General features: G+C 41.5%; 1 protein-coding gene across 1 annotated transcript in view; it reads left to right on the forward strand.

Annotated features, from left to right (window-relative positions):
* Positions 1–13970, forward strand: part of si:ch211-57n23.4 (immunoglobulin superfamily DCC subclass member 3) — a 56779-nt gene that overhangs the window by 18858 nt on the left and 23951 nt on the right. Inside the window, exons 4-5 of the mRNA XM_046057846.1 lie at positions 3084–3097; positions 4059–4224. Of these exons, the coding sequence (XP_045913802.1) occupies positions 3084–3097; positions 4059–4224 (180 nt within the window). The remainder of the gene's footprint in view (positions 1–3083; positions 3098–4058; positions 4225–13970) is intronic.

Here is a 13970-nt window from a genome sequence, read left to right on the forward strand (position 1 = left end):
TGTCACTAAAGCAAAACTAAAAAACTATAAGCAGTAGATGTATTTACAGTAAATACTAACAAATTAAGGTAGGCTGAGTACCAATTTTATATAGGTTTTCAGAAAGACTGCAAGATTGTCCTCAGTTACATGACTCATTATACACTGCATTAGGCACAACTAGGTAGCCAAAAGTGCAATAATGTTCAGTTTTTTGAGGAAAATGACAAAGTATTGCTCACGCATATGTAAATCTAGTTGTGTTCAGTTTTTGTCCAAGCAGTGGACAGATGTATTGAACCAGGCTGCAAACAAAGGGGACTAAACGTAACAAGGCACAGTGAAACTCAAGGTCAACAGAATCACTTATCAATACAGAGTATTGATCCAACTTGATGAATGGTCAGCTGAGGATGCCTGACACTTTCGAAAATGATGCTTGGACAGCTGAACAGATGAAGGGGATGAAGGGTGAAGCCCCATCCCCAGAGAGATAATGACCCCCCCCCATCCCATCACATCTCTGCAGATTTTTCACACTTTAGTGAAATGTATAGCAAGGAAGAGCTGTAATGAATGCAGTATAACCACGTGCAGATATCTAAAGAAAGAAATTTTTTATACACTGATATTAGACTTACCATTGGACGTTTGACCTTGTTTATGATATTAAGAGAGGTGTATTTGTGCAGAATTCCCCCCCTTGAGAGGTGTTTCTTTTATTTAGCCTACCCACATTGAAATAAATGGGGTGGACAAAATAATAGAAACACCTGTCGTACATGATATGACGCAATACAATTCAACAAAACTACACCCTCCAAACTGAAACTTGAATCAAAAGCGTCAACAAACTAGAATCTTCATAGAGGAAGGATTTAATAGTTTTAGCCAGATGTACCTAATAAACTAGCCACTGAGTATAGATATATGTACTTACACATGGTACTGTAAAGGTTTCTCTGTAATATGATTTTTAAAAATCAAATTATTGAAATGTAATGTAAAGGAGCAGTTCTAAAATCTATGAAATCCAATAACTGACATCATCTTAATCACACACACCTATAGACATGCATTATTGTTTCCTTCATGGGTTAGTTTTGGCTGAGATGGTCTAATTAAAATGGTCTGACCAACAAAAGAAAGAAAATCCCTGGCTGCAGTGATGAAGGAGTCCTTACTGAAATAACAAATCCCTTTCAGCTTATAGGTGGATGGCTGGGAATGTGGGGTCACAGTGGGCGTTGATGTCAATAGATCAATGGATGCTGAGTATGGGCTGAAGTGGGGAGGGCCTTTAGGAGCATTACTTATATCCCAGGACATAGATGCACGTTTATTGTGCCTTACATATTGAACTGGATGTCAAGAGGAGCAGTCTGTCCGGGGACAGCTGAGGACTGGCTGGGGTCAGCAGGCTGTGCGTGTGTGTGTTGTAAACGGGACCAGACAGTCGTCTGGGGTTTGGAGAAACACCCTTGATACATGAAGTTGAAGCACAGATGTATTAGTTGATGAAACATTCTGTGTGTATTTCTTAATGCTTTTCACACACTTACAATGCACACTTATGCAACCAGCTATTGTAAGTTTCGTATTTTTAATTTCCCCCCCAACAGATTTCAGTTTGTTTTTCAATTGAATTGTTCACATTAAGGGTGGAAAAAGTTGCTGACATGATATACTTTTATCAAACCTGGCATTTTAACATGGGTGTGTAGATTTTTATATTTTACACGGTGGGAACATGTACCATATGGACAAAATTCAGTGGACACCTGACCATCCTATTTATATGAGCTTGTTGGACATCCCATTCTTAAACCATGAGAATTTACATGGAGTTGTGACCCTTATAACATATTGAAAACACCATTTTTCTGGGAAGGCAGAAGAGCATGTGTGACACAGGCACTTATGTTGGACAAGAAGGCTTGTGATCTGAGTCCAATGAGGTTGAGATCAGGGCTCTGTGCAGGCAACCCAAGTTCCAAACTCATCTAAATATGTCTGCAAGCAAAGGGCCGTCCACAAACTGTTGGTGTTGTGTGTCCCCTTTTATGGTTTCTGTGAATTTACTTTTGTCCTCCCTTACACTTTTTGTTCATTCAATTTTATTTATATAGCGCCAAATCACAACAACAGTTATCTCACAGCGCTTTTCATAAAAGAGCAGGTCTAGACCATACTCCGTGATGTTACAGAAGCCCAACAGTTCCCACCAAGAGCAGCACTAGGCGATAGAGACAAGGAAAAGGCAGAAACCTTGAGCAGAACCATGGCTCAGAGTGGGCGGCCAACTGCCTCGACCGGTTGGGAGAGAGAGAGGGCAAGAGAGAGAAGGCAAGAGAGGAACAGAGAGAAAGAGAGAGAGGGATGGAAGGAGAGAGAGAGGGGAGGGAGGCAGGACCTGAACCCCCAACTGCTCGGGGGCCGCACTGACTGGCAGCCCCCTAACTCTGACTCTCTCTGTGTGTTGTTATGGGTCGTGTTTGTGCATGTGTGTCTTTCAGACCTGTGTGTATACATGTATACATACAACATAATAACAGAGTGAAAACATTGAGTTTCCCCTCTGGGGATTAAATAAAGTAATAAAGAGAGAAGAGCTCAGTGCATCATGGGAAGTCCCCCGGCAGTCTAGGCCTATAGCAGCATAACTAAGGGATAGTTCAGGACTCATCTGAGCCAGCCCTAACTATAAGCTTTATCAAAGAGGAAAGTCTTAAGCCTACTCTTAAATGTGGAGATGGTGTCTGCCTCCTGAACCCAAACTGGAACCTGGTTCCACAGGAGAGGAGCTTGATAGCTGAACGCTGTGGCTCCCATTCTACTTTTGGAGACTGTAGGAACCACAAGTAACCCTGCATTCTGGGAATGCAGTAGTCTAGTGACTGAAGTAAAGTAGTGATGCCCGTTAATCGGAACAGTATACAGATAAGTTGTCTGCTGTATATTATATATCTTATTTTTGCGTGCCTGACTGGTGGTGAATACTTTTTTCTTGCACACAGTAGGCACTTCTCACGAGACCCACCTCAGTCTGTCTTGCTGACTTAGCAGAGCAGGGGATCTCTTGCTCTGTCTTACCTGCTTGCCAGCTACTTCCAGCGCTGTGAGAGTGAAATAAAGCTCTTGAGTTTATAAAAATGTGTTCATATACGCGTGCACCAATCGAAACTCAGCTTTCCAGCAGCAACCTCTGTGGGAACCATTCCATACACATTTTCAGTATCTTTTTAAAACAAGACAAAGATAATATAGTCGCTTTGTCAAGATTATAACTGTGGACTAATGAAAAATACAAACCACTGGACTGAAATTGATTCTTGATTAGTCCAAGTTCATTTATTGTCATTCATCCACATACCGAGTATACAAATGAACAAAATGAAATTCATTGTGCTAAAAACAAAGTCACAATAGCATAATTCAACTTACATTTGTTTAATGCTGCAGTCATACATTATAATTAATGCATGATTCACAATAACTTTGGTTTAATTTAATAATTTTATTTTATTTTTTTATTTATTTTTAATGCAGCAGTAAAGGAAACCTGGAAAACTTAACTTGTCATGTGGAAGTACTTCCAGTATTTGAGGTCTACTCTAATCTCGCCAGAGGCTTGTGCTCTAACAGAAAGCCCACTGAATGCTCCGGGACATTGATGGGGAAGGTCTGTGTAAAGATGTGGGCTTGATAGTTTTTGATTTTCCGGTGCATGAGTCCCATTTCGTCAAGACCACACATTTACCAGGAGCAGCCTTAAGTCCAAGCTGGGCCAGCATGGCTCTTTCATGGTTCTGTTTTCTCTCCTCTGGAGCAATCACAGCACCTGTGTGTGTGCCTGGTCCTGTGCCTTCCTTAAATTATAAAATAAATGTAAACGTATTAATGAAATAAATGTCTACTTGACATTAGCATTTCAGGTCTCAATGTCTGTTAGCTGTTAACGCAAGCCATGTATGGCAGCAGAGTTTTTGGGAAACATGGGTTTGTTATGTGCTTCAGTTTTATATTATTGTTGTTTTTATTGTCCGCACTTTCTGTCATCACCCTCTGTTCCTCCTCAGCTCCTCCTGAGTTTCTACAGTGGCCGCAGTCTGTGTCCAAACCAGCAGGGGGTAGTGCTGTATTCACCTGTGTGGCCCAGGGTGTCCCTGAGCCTCACCTTATCTGGCTGAAGAACGGCAAGGTCCTGATACCCGGACACAACGTCAAGCTGACCAATAACAACAGGTAGTTCATGGCAGTGATGTACTGTGATGCAAGTGTTCTTCATCTCATTAACTAGATATTGAGGATAAGAATTACTTCAGTCTCTCCATTCTTTTTCATTCTTTTTTTATTGGTATTCTGCAGTGGACTTTTCACTTGCCACCAGTAATACATTCATTCAATTTTTATCTTTTTTCAACCATTCTTGAGGTATATTTCCAAAGAATATGGTTTTACTCTCTAGGGGTATTTTGCATTTAAAAATAACTTGTAGGGCATTGTGTATCTCTCTCCAGTAGTTATTAATGACAGGGCAGTCCCAAAAAATATGGTAATGAGTTGCTTTTGGGATTCCACAGTTTCTCCAGTTTCACAGCAGGGGGGTTGCCCTCATAGTGAGATTTCTGAGAGGGTGAAATAAAGTACCTTATCAAGCTTTTCCAGCCGAACTCCCTCCATTTCTGGGAACTGGTACACTTCCATTGATATCTCCATATTGTTCCCCAGTCTTCCTCAGATATAGTTATCCCTTCTGTCTCCCATTTGGTTTTAATATGTGAGGTTGAATATATTTTAAGATGTGACAGACCCTTATACATGTGCGAGATAATTTTGTCACTAGCATCTGAATTATATGCTTTTCTGAACAATTCTGCAAAACATGTACCTGCCTCAGTTAAATTTTTCATCTTCTTATTAAAGTAATGCTGCAGCTGCAGATACCGATAAAAGTCTTGTTTTCTAATGATTATTTCTCCTTAAATATTTCAAAACTGATCAATATTCCCTCTTTCATTATCTGGCATAGAGCCGTTATTCCATTATCCGCCCAATCTTGAAATCTGGCATCCAACTTATTAGGTGCACACCACTTAAGAATGGTAATATCTCCCTCTAGTTTATATTTTTTTATAACCAATTTCCAGATTTTAATTTTGTCTAAAGTATTTATATAACTTTAGACAAAATTAAAATCTATATATATCACTATCTATATAACTTTGTAGGTTGTATTTATATAACTTTGTAGGTTGTCATCAGCTAAGATTGCTTGTATGGGAATGGAAGGTATTTTCTCTTCTATGTCTTTCCATTGAGCATTATATGACGGATTGCACCAGTATATCATAACTGTCATCTGTGCTGCAAAATAGTAATCCTTAAGGGAAGGAAGTCCCCAGCCCCCATTTTCTTTGGCTAACTGTAAAGTTTTAGTCCCATTCAGTGAATTGGTTTTGGTTAATCTCTGTAGGTAGGGTTTGAAATAAATATAATAGTATGGGCAATATATTCATTTTAGTAGATTAAATTCTTGAACTGAGACTAAAAAAAGGGATTAAGTTCCATCTTGTTATGTCTTCCTTTATTTTTTTTAAGTATAGGTGTATAATTGCATTCTGACAGTTTTGTCAGATCTTTTAGTATATTGATGCCCAAATATTTGAAACATTCTGTCTGCCATACAAAGGGGTACCTACTTTTAATTTCTCCTGGTGGGCTATAATTATATGTAGTAGTGGGGTTGTAGTAGTTGGGTTTTACCTATGTTGATCTTATATCCTGATAGTTGACCATATTGTTCAAGTGATTGCATCAGCTTAGGTAAGGCGTATGTTGGTTGCCCGAGATAAATAAAAATGAAATCCGCATAACAGGCCACTTTATGTTCAGTCCCTTTAATAATAATTTCCCTGATATCTTTATTCTGTCTAATGTGTTGAGCTAATGGTTCCAAATACAGTTCAAAAAGTAGCGGTGACAATGCACAACCTTGTACCTCTTTCTAAAGAAAAAGTATTCAATAAGTATCCATTAACTTTAATCCTAGCAGTGGGATTGTCATATAGAGCCTGTATTGTTTTAATAATTGCGTCATGGAAACCAAACCTATGTAGAGCTCTGTAAAGAAAAATCCAACTATCAGAGTCAAAGGCCTTCTCAGCATCGACGCTTATCACTATTGCTTTTTCCTTATATAGTCCATAATGTGTAGTATTCTTTGTATATTATCCTGTGTTTGTCGTTGTTGTGTGAAACCTGTCTGATCATTATGCATCAATGTTGGCAGAAAGTTTTCTAACCTTTTGGCCATAATGGATGTAAATAACTTATAATCTACTTTAAGAACAGATATTGGTCTAAATGATCCACATTCCATTTTGTACTTGCCTTCTTCTGGGTGGCGTTTGCGCCTTTTTAAAACCCAGTTTAGTGTGGGAAGTAAAAGAGGGATTAACTCTGCTGTATAGCCATCCGATCCTGGTGATTTGTTTGATTTAAGTCTACTAATGGCAGCTTTTAATTCATCTTCAGTTATGTCGGCAGTTAATATTACATTTTGGTCTTCGTTTAAAGTAGGTAGCTCTAAGGAATTCAGGTAAGTGTCAATTTGGGTAACACTTCCCCCTGGTGTTTTAGAATACAAAGTTTTGTAAAACATTGTAAAGGCTTCCTGAATTTCAGTTATTTTATTTTTAACCATTTTCATCCTTGGATCCTTAATTTTATGAATTGTTTGTTGTTTCTGCCTTTTTTTCCCCAGTTTCCACACCAATACTTTCATAGATATAGATCCACTTTCAAAGTGTCTGTTTCAGGAACATGAGATTTTTCTTAATATCTTGTGTAGCCAAACTATCAATTTTATTTATTCCTAATTTATTTTATTTCCTTTAGTATACCTTGTGCCAAACTCAATTTATGTTTTCCTTCTAGCTCTCTCGGGTTGTTTTGTAATTCCTCTAACGTTTTATTTCTCCTTTTGTTCATGTATGAAGATATTGCTATGATCTTCCCTCTTAATACAGCCTTCAGAGTATCCCACAAAATGGGAGGTGAGACCTCTCCATTATTGTTGAACTCCATATAAAGACTTACTTTTTTAATTTGTTCCATAAAACAGATCATTGAGTAGACTTGAATTTAGTTTGGTGGTAAATTAAAAACAGATAAATATATAGGGGCATGGTCGCTTAAATCTATCGTCCCGATGTCGCAGGGGCTTATTTTGTCTTTGTTTTTTCCAAATGTTATAAAGTAGTAGGGGTGCAGAGTAACGAGTATAGTCCCTTTTATCAGGGAATAGGTCCTGTTACGGGGTGTGGTGTGTGGACAGAGAGGACCCAAATGCAGCGTTCAGAGGGAAGGAGGTTTATTGGAGGAAAAAGGGTGAGAGGGACTGGAGTGGAGGGAGAGGAGGACGTCGGGGAAGTACAGGCACGGGGAACCAAGGAGACAGGGGGCCAGGGAGCCGGGGAACACAGGGGCCAAGGAAGCGAGGAGAGGCGGGGGAACAGGGAGGGCGCCGTGAGGGAAGTCCAAAGAGGAGTGGGCCAGTGGATGAGCCCAGCCGAACGGAGGACGAGGGTGAGTGTACCTGGGAGGGAAACAGACAGAGACAAGGTTAGGGAAGACAGCAACAAGGTACAGGGTAAATGTGAAAAAAACAAGAAACATGAAAGCCTGAACGTGGGGATGGCACCGGGTATGGAGCAACAACGATCAAGCCAGGATAGTGTGGAAAACCGGGGTTGAAATACAGGCAGTCATGAGGTGATTACTGGCAGGTGTGGCAGTCTGACGAGGTGGCTGATGAGTTGCAGGTGCAGGTAGTTGGCTGGGCTCAGGAGCAGAGGGAGAGAGAGCACACAGGGGAGAAAACACAGGGAGGCGGGCAGAGAACAGGAAACCAAGGGAAAAAAAACAGAAAAACTGATAAAAAGGAGAAAAAACCAGAACACTCACCGTCAGCCGGGCTGCCACCACAACAAGGTCCCTCCATATGTCAATTACACCAACTTCCTCAAAAAGTGCATTGACTTTCAGGTTAGGTGTGGCACAGGTAGATCTGTTGCCAACCAAGAGAGAGCTCAATGTGCCCTGTGGTTTTCACTGTGCTCGCAAGACGACCCCCCGCTGGGGGTGGACGCCTTCTGGCGTTCAGTACAGTTAAAACCATTTCATCCTGCCACGAAGGCTTTGGTGACAGGACGGTGTTAACTCACCTGCTGTTGAAGCGTTTCCTGAAGGGGGTGCGGAGGCACAGGCCAGTGTCGCGGCCTGCTGCTTCACAGTGGGATTTGCCGCTAGTCTTACGCGCCCTGACCTAAGCCCTTTTCGAGCCCTTGGAGACAGCGGAACTGCGGCTCCTTTCGGCCAAGGTCACTCTGCTCTTGGCTCTGACGTCGGCCGAGAGGGTCAACGACCTGCCTGCCCTCTCTGTGGCCTCGTTATGTCCCTGTATACAGGGTGACGGCAGTTCTGCTGTCCTGCGCCCTAATCCTGCTTTAATGGCTAAGAGCATCACCGGCTCCTTCCCATCGCGGGTGATTCCCCCCCCACCCCCATGGGTCTGAGGATGAAGCTACATCTCACCTCCTCTGCCCAGTGTCCTGCTATGTAGCGATGGCCTTAGAGGGCTGCGCCTATACTCATAGAATCTAGAGTTACAATATGTAACTATCGTTTCCCTTCCTTCACTGTGACGTCACAATGAAAACGCGTCATAAAGCTTGCCAAGCGGCTAGCTGGGGTCAGGCATGCCCTCAAACCAAGCTAGTCTGAGCGGAGGCCCTTCGATTTTAGTTAAGCCCCTTTTCCACTGAACAATACCAGCTGGACTTGGCTTGACTTGCCTTTGTTTGGTTTTCCATTGTAGAACTGTTGTACCTATACCTGCTTCCAGGTCCTTTTTGCGTATCACCTCACCTCCGTCGAGGTTCCAAGTGAGCTGAGGGATACTAAAATGTAATGTGAAAACACGACAGACTGCTGATTGGTCAAAGAGAATATTCACTATTCACTGCATCATCATTGCTGCACCAGACAGATGCCAGCAACAGAAAGTTTTATATTTTAGTTTTCGTATGTAATTTCATCACTAAATCCACTTCTGAGAAGTTTTGAGGTGAGAAATCAACTGTGTAGATTTCGAATATTGACAGTTTCACGAGAAATGATGGCGGAACAAAAATGTGCTTGAATATTTTCTGAGTTGAGGAGCTCCGCAAGTGGCTGTGGGGGATGCCTGCTCACAGAGCCATCTACTCCCACCGTCACACAGAACGCTGCAGCAACAGCGGCAGAGGAAAACACAGCTGGAAGGTTTTCATACCGCTTATCTGTCTTTACATTCTGAGTAAACATTTTAACTTAAAAAACAGAAAGCTGTGTGGATCGCTGGTGTGTGTGTTGCATTGAACATTACGTCGCAGCAGTTGTGTGTTGCGTCGCTATGACGACAAGCTACCTACTATCTCTGGGTACTATCTGCAATGAAAAATGGAGCAGGGCGTCGAGTCTATCGATTTGCGCTATGGTAGCATTTTTCGGCAAGGCAGCATAGATCGTCATAAACACCGGCAACAGTTCAAAGTTTAGTCCTAAAGACGATGCAACTCTGACTCTGTTTGGGCCTGGAAATTCACAATCACAACCTGTAAGTATGCTTTATTGGTTGTGAATTATATTTAAAATGCCAATGTAACTTCACAGACTGTTCAAGTGCGGAGTTGTTGTAAACGTTGGCTATAGACTATAATGCTAACGTTACATTCGATGTGAAAGCTACTACAATTTTTATGTAAAATTGAGTTGAAATATGGTGATTTTTGTAGTGGTTTATGCTAAGATGTGGAACAATGATGTTGTGTGGTTGTGGACTTGTGAGTAATTTATACCATCTGCTAGGTTACAGTCGCAGTCTGAAGCGGCTTTGATTTGGATCACACTACCTTGTTTCTTACGACGGGTCGTAAGAAACAAGGTAGTGTGATCTTCTCTGCTTCTGATTGGCTAGTAGTCCTTACCTGGGAACGGAGCATGTGCAACTCCCAACAAAGATTTTGTACAAGTAAGATGCATCACTCTGTAGGTCAAGAGCGGAGCGTACAATAGTGATGTGCGATACCATTTAATTCCTATCCGATTCAATACCAAGTAATACCCTGGCTGGTATTGCCGATACCAATACCAATACTTTTGACATATTTTATTTCTACTTTAATGTGACCTCCCCCCTCCCGTTTCTGTATTTATGACAGAAATAAGGAGTAGGCTGTTGGCTTACCAATTCAAAATAATAGCTGCATAATGACAATGACATCAAATTACTGTCATAGTCTTTAATTATAATGAAAATATAATTAAATTATTACCTTCACAGCTAAAACACAGCCAGACGTGACTGCTTTTACAGTCAGCTGTAGTAAGTTTTCAATCGCGGGAAATGTAAAGGGGTCCAGCGGCTTACTAGAAGCTCTGTCACAGAGGGAGGCGTCCTTACCAGATGCCCAAACCACCTCAACTGGCTCCTTTCAACACAAAGGAGCAGCGGCTCTACTCTGAGCTCCTCGCAGATGGCCGAGCTTCTCACCGTATCTCTAAGGGAGACACCAGCCACCCGCCAGAGGATACCCATTTTGGCTGCTTGTACACACACCGATGGAACAGCCATTGGGGGCAATTTAAGGATCAATATCATGCCCAAGGACACTTCGACATGTAGCCTGGAAGAGCTGGGGATTGAACCACCGATTAAGAGGCAACCCGCTCTATCTCCTGAGCCACAGCCGCCCCCCTAAAAAAATCTACTATTACACAGCATCATGTCCTGTTTTACCTAAGACATAAAAGCATTTCAGTCACTGAAATGGCAGTTACCTTTATAATGTTATGAACTACCCACCACCACCTCCCAGCCCAAATTGATTTTGAATAGAATTACTTTGGAAATTATTTTATTGTGCTTGCAGGTGCAGATCTTGTCTGTATCAAGGCACCCTCTGACATCTGGATGACTTCTGTTGCCTTTGTGCACTATATATGGTGGGGCGGCTGTGGCTCTAGGTAGAGCGGGTTGCCTCTTAATCGGAAGATCGGTGCTTCAATCCCCAGCTCTTCCAGGCTACATGTCGAAGTGTCCTTGGGCAAGATATTGAACCTTAAATTGCCCCCAATGGCTCTTCCATTGGTGTGTGAATGTCGGTTTCCGTTCGAGCACTTAGGCTCAGTTTGTGAATGGGTGAATTGATATAGTGTAAAAAAAGCTTTGAGTAGTCACAATGACTAAAAAGGTGCTATACAGAGTGTTGATGACAGACATATGATGATGCTATTTGACTATTTCAAGATTCTCCCATGCCATGCCCCTTCAAAGACCAGGAGGTCTGTCTCTGCAGGTACATGGGCAGGAACCTGTGGTGGGAAGACAGACAGTTCTCGTGACAATGTTGAGGTCCTGCTTGTACTCTGTTACCACTGTCCCATAAAAATTAAACAAAAATATTTGTGTATTTTGGGTCACTTAAGGAAAAGTCATAAAATTTCAGGCTAAAAGAATGATGATTAGGGTATTTTGACTGCTGTCAAATGTCTGTCTCGTTAACAAACCCGTAACAAGTTTGACATTTGAGGGTGTGTGTTAATTCAGTATGATCCAGGATTATAGTCCCAGGGCTAGTTCAACCATAAAAAGAACATTACAAAAGGAATGCATAGACTATAAAGTTCAATATCTTGGCAAGCCATAGACAGAGTCTATCATCAGTCACACTTTCTCTGCACACAACCCAGAGGAAAAATCTTTTGCTCAGAATAGTCTTTAAAAAATCTTTTTGAGGAGAGACTTCCGGTTTGGCGATGTAAGAGAGGGCAGCAGAGGCGAGGACCTCCCAACCACTCCTTTTAAACATACTTAGATTTTTTAATCTAATTGCTTTGCAATAGAACATATAAGAACCACACCTAGTCCAGAAAGCGAAATGAGTAACTCTAAATAGAAGCAAAGTACCGCACCAGCAACACGGTCAGGTGCAACCCTAGCAGGTAAGCTAGCAGTAGTGGCGGCTAATGACACCACTATTAGCAATAAGGACATACCGGTAAAAGACAATACGGATAATTTGACAATGAGTCAACTAATCTCCGAACTGTCAAAACAGCGGACCAGTTTAAAAGAGGACATGGCAAGTTTAATTCAAGATTCAATCAAGCCATTACAGGCCTCCCTTGACACGCTACGCGAGACAGTCGGCTCGTTTCAGCACCGTCTTACATCTACTGAAGTGCTAGCCGGTGAAAACTTTGAAAGGCTAGCCGCCACGGAAGCGACAATTAAATCCTTGAAGACACAGAATTCATCTCTTCTTGACCAAATTGACGATCTTGAGAATAGATCCAGAAGGGCTAACCTGCGCATTATCAACATTCCGGAAGGCGCTGAGGACGGAAAAGACCCCATCGGATTTATATCTGGGCTGCTTAAAGAGACCATGGAGAGCGTGTTTGACAAACCTCCTAAACTTGAACGAGCGCATCGCGCGCTTCGCCCGAAACCTGGAGCAGGGCAATCTCCAAGACCATTTATTGTCTGCTTCCACCGATTTCAGGAAAAGGAAAAGGCACTTCACTGGGCCAGACAACATGATACTAAATTCAACGGAGTGTCACTGCGGCTATACCCGGATACGAGCGCAGCTTTAGCGAAGAAACTTGCCGGATTCAAAGAAGTCAAACAATCCCTCTATCAAAAAGGCATAAAGTTTCAACTTCTGTACCCTGCACGTCTCCGTGTGAAATTAGGAGAGGAAACTCACACTTTTGATTAACCTGAGGCTGCCGAGGCTTTTTACAAACAGCGCGTCCTTGTACAAGACTAAAGACGACTCTAGCTGTAATATGTTGTCTGTGAACTTAAATGGCACAGACAATATACTTCAAGCAATAAGGTGACTTTCTCTATCTATTCATCTATCGCAATTTATCTGTAACTTCAGGAAAAGACAGCATGATTGTTTTTGTTTATTGACTTAAAGCTCATTCAGTACATAGCGTAATTGACGCTATGCTGTATTCAATGTAAATATTGTGGTTTGGAGTCCCTCAAGAAGATCGAGAGGTAAAGACTGGATAATCGGGAGCCACGCAATTTATATAGGTTTCTGCGGCTTGTTTCAGTTGGGGAAGCAAGCATTAGGAAAATGGTGGGAAGTTTGGTTCTAAGTTTAATTTATCCAAAAAGTTTTGGGAAAGTTTTGCTTTATGTTATGTTTTTAGAAAAACTGAATAGTGAGGAAACATTTATGTTGTGGTTTGCAACTTTGATCTGTGAATTCTTGACTAAATGTATATTTGTTCATGTCTGATATGGCCGATTTAACTAAATCTCATGGGGGGTCAAAAGTTAGATTTGTTAGCTGGAATGTCAAAGGCCTAAATAGCCCAATTAAAAGAGGCAGAATTTTTGCATACTTAAAAAAATTAACATCTGAAATAATATATTTACAGGAAACCCACTTATGCATTGTCGATCATCTCAGAATTAGGAAACCATGGGTGGGGCAAGTTTTCCACTCTAATTTTAACTCTAAGGCAAGGGGAACTGCCATTTTGATACACGAAAGCATTCAATTTACTGCTTCTGCTTCTATAGCTGATCCTCAGGGAAGATATGTTATAGTCTCTGGGATATTATATAATGTTCCTGTCTTATTAGTTAATGTATATGCGCCTAACTGGGATGATGTGAGCTTTATTAATAAGCTAGTCTCTTTATTGCCAGACCTAAACTCCCATCTTATGATTTTTGGTGGCGACATAAACTGCGTAATGGATCCGTCCCTTGACCGTTCTAATCCCAAATCTTCATCCCGTTCTAAGATGGCCCAAGCCTTATCTACTTTTATAGAGCAAGTAGGGGCGGTTGATCCTTGGCGATTTCAGTTTCCACACAGCAAAGAATATTCCTATTTTTCACATGTTCATCACTC

Source organism: Micropterus dolomieu, linkage group LG09 (genome assembly GCF_021292245.1).
Source record: "Micropterus dolomieu isolate WLL.071019.BEF.003 ecotype Adirondacks linkage group LG09, ASM2129224v1, whole genome shotgun sequence".
Classification (NCBI taxonomy): Eukaryota; Metazoa; Chordata; class Actinopteri; order Centrarchiformes; family Centrarchidae; genus Micropterus; species Micropterus dolomieu.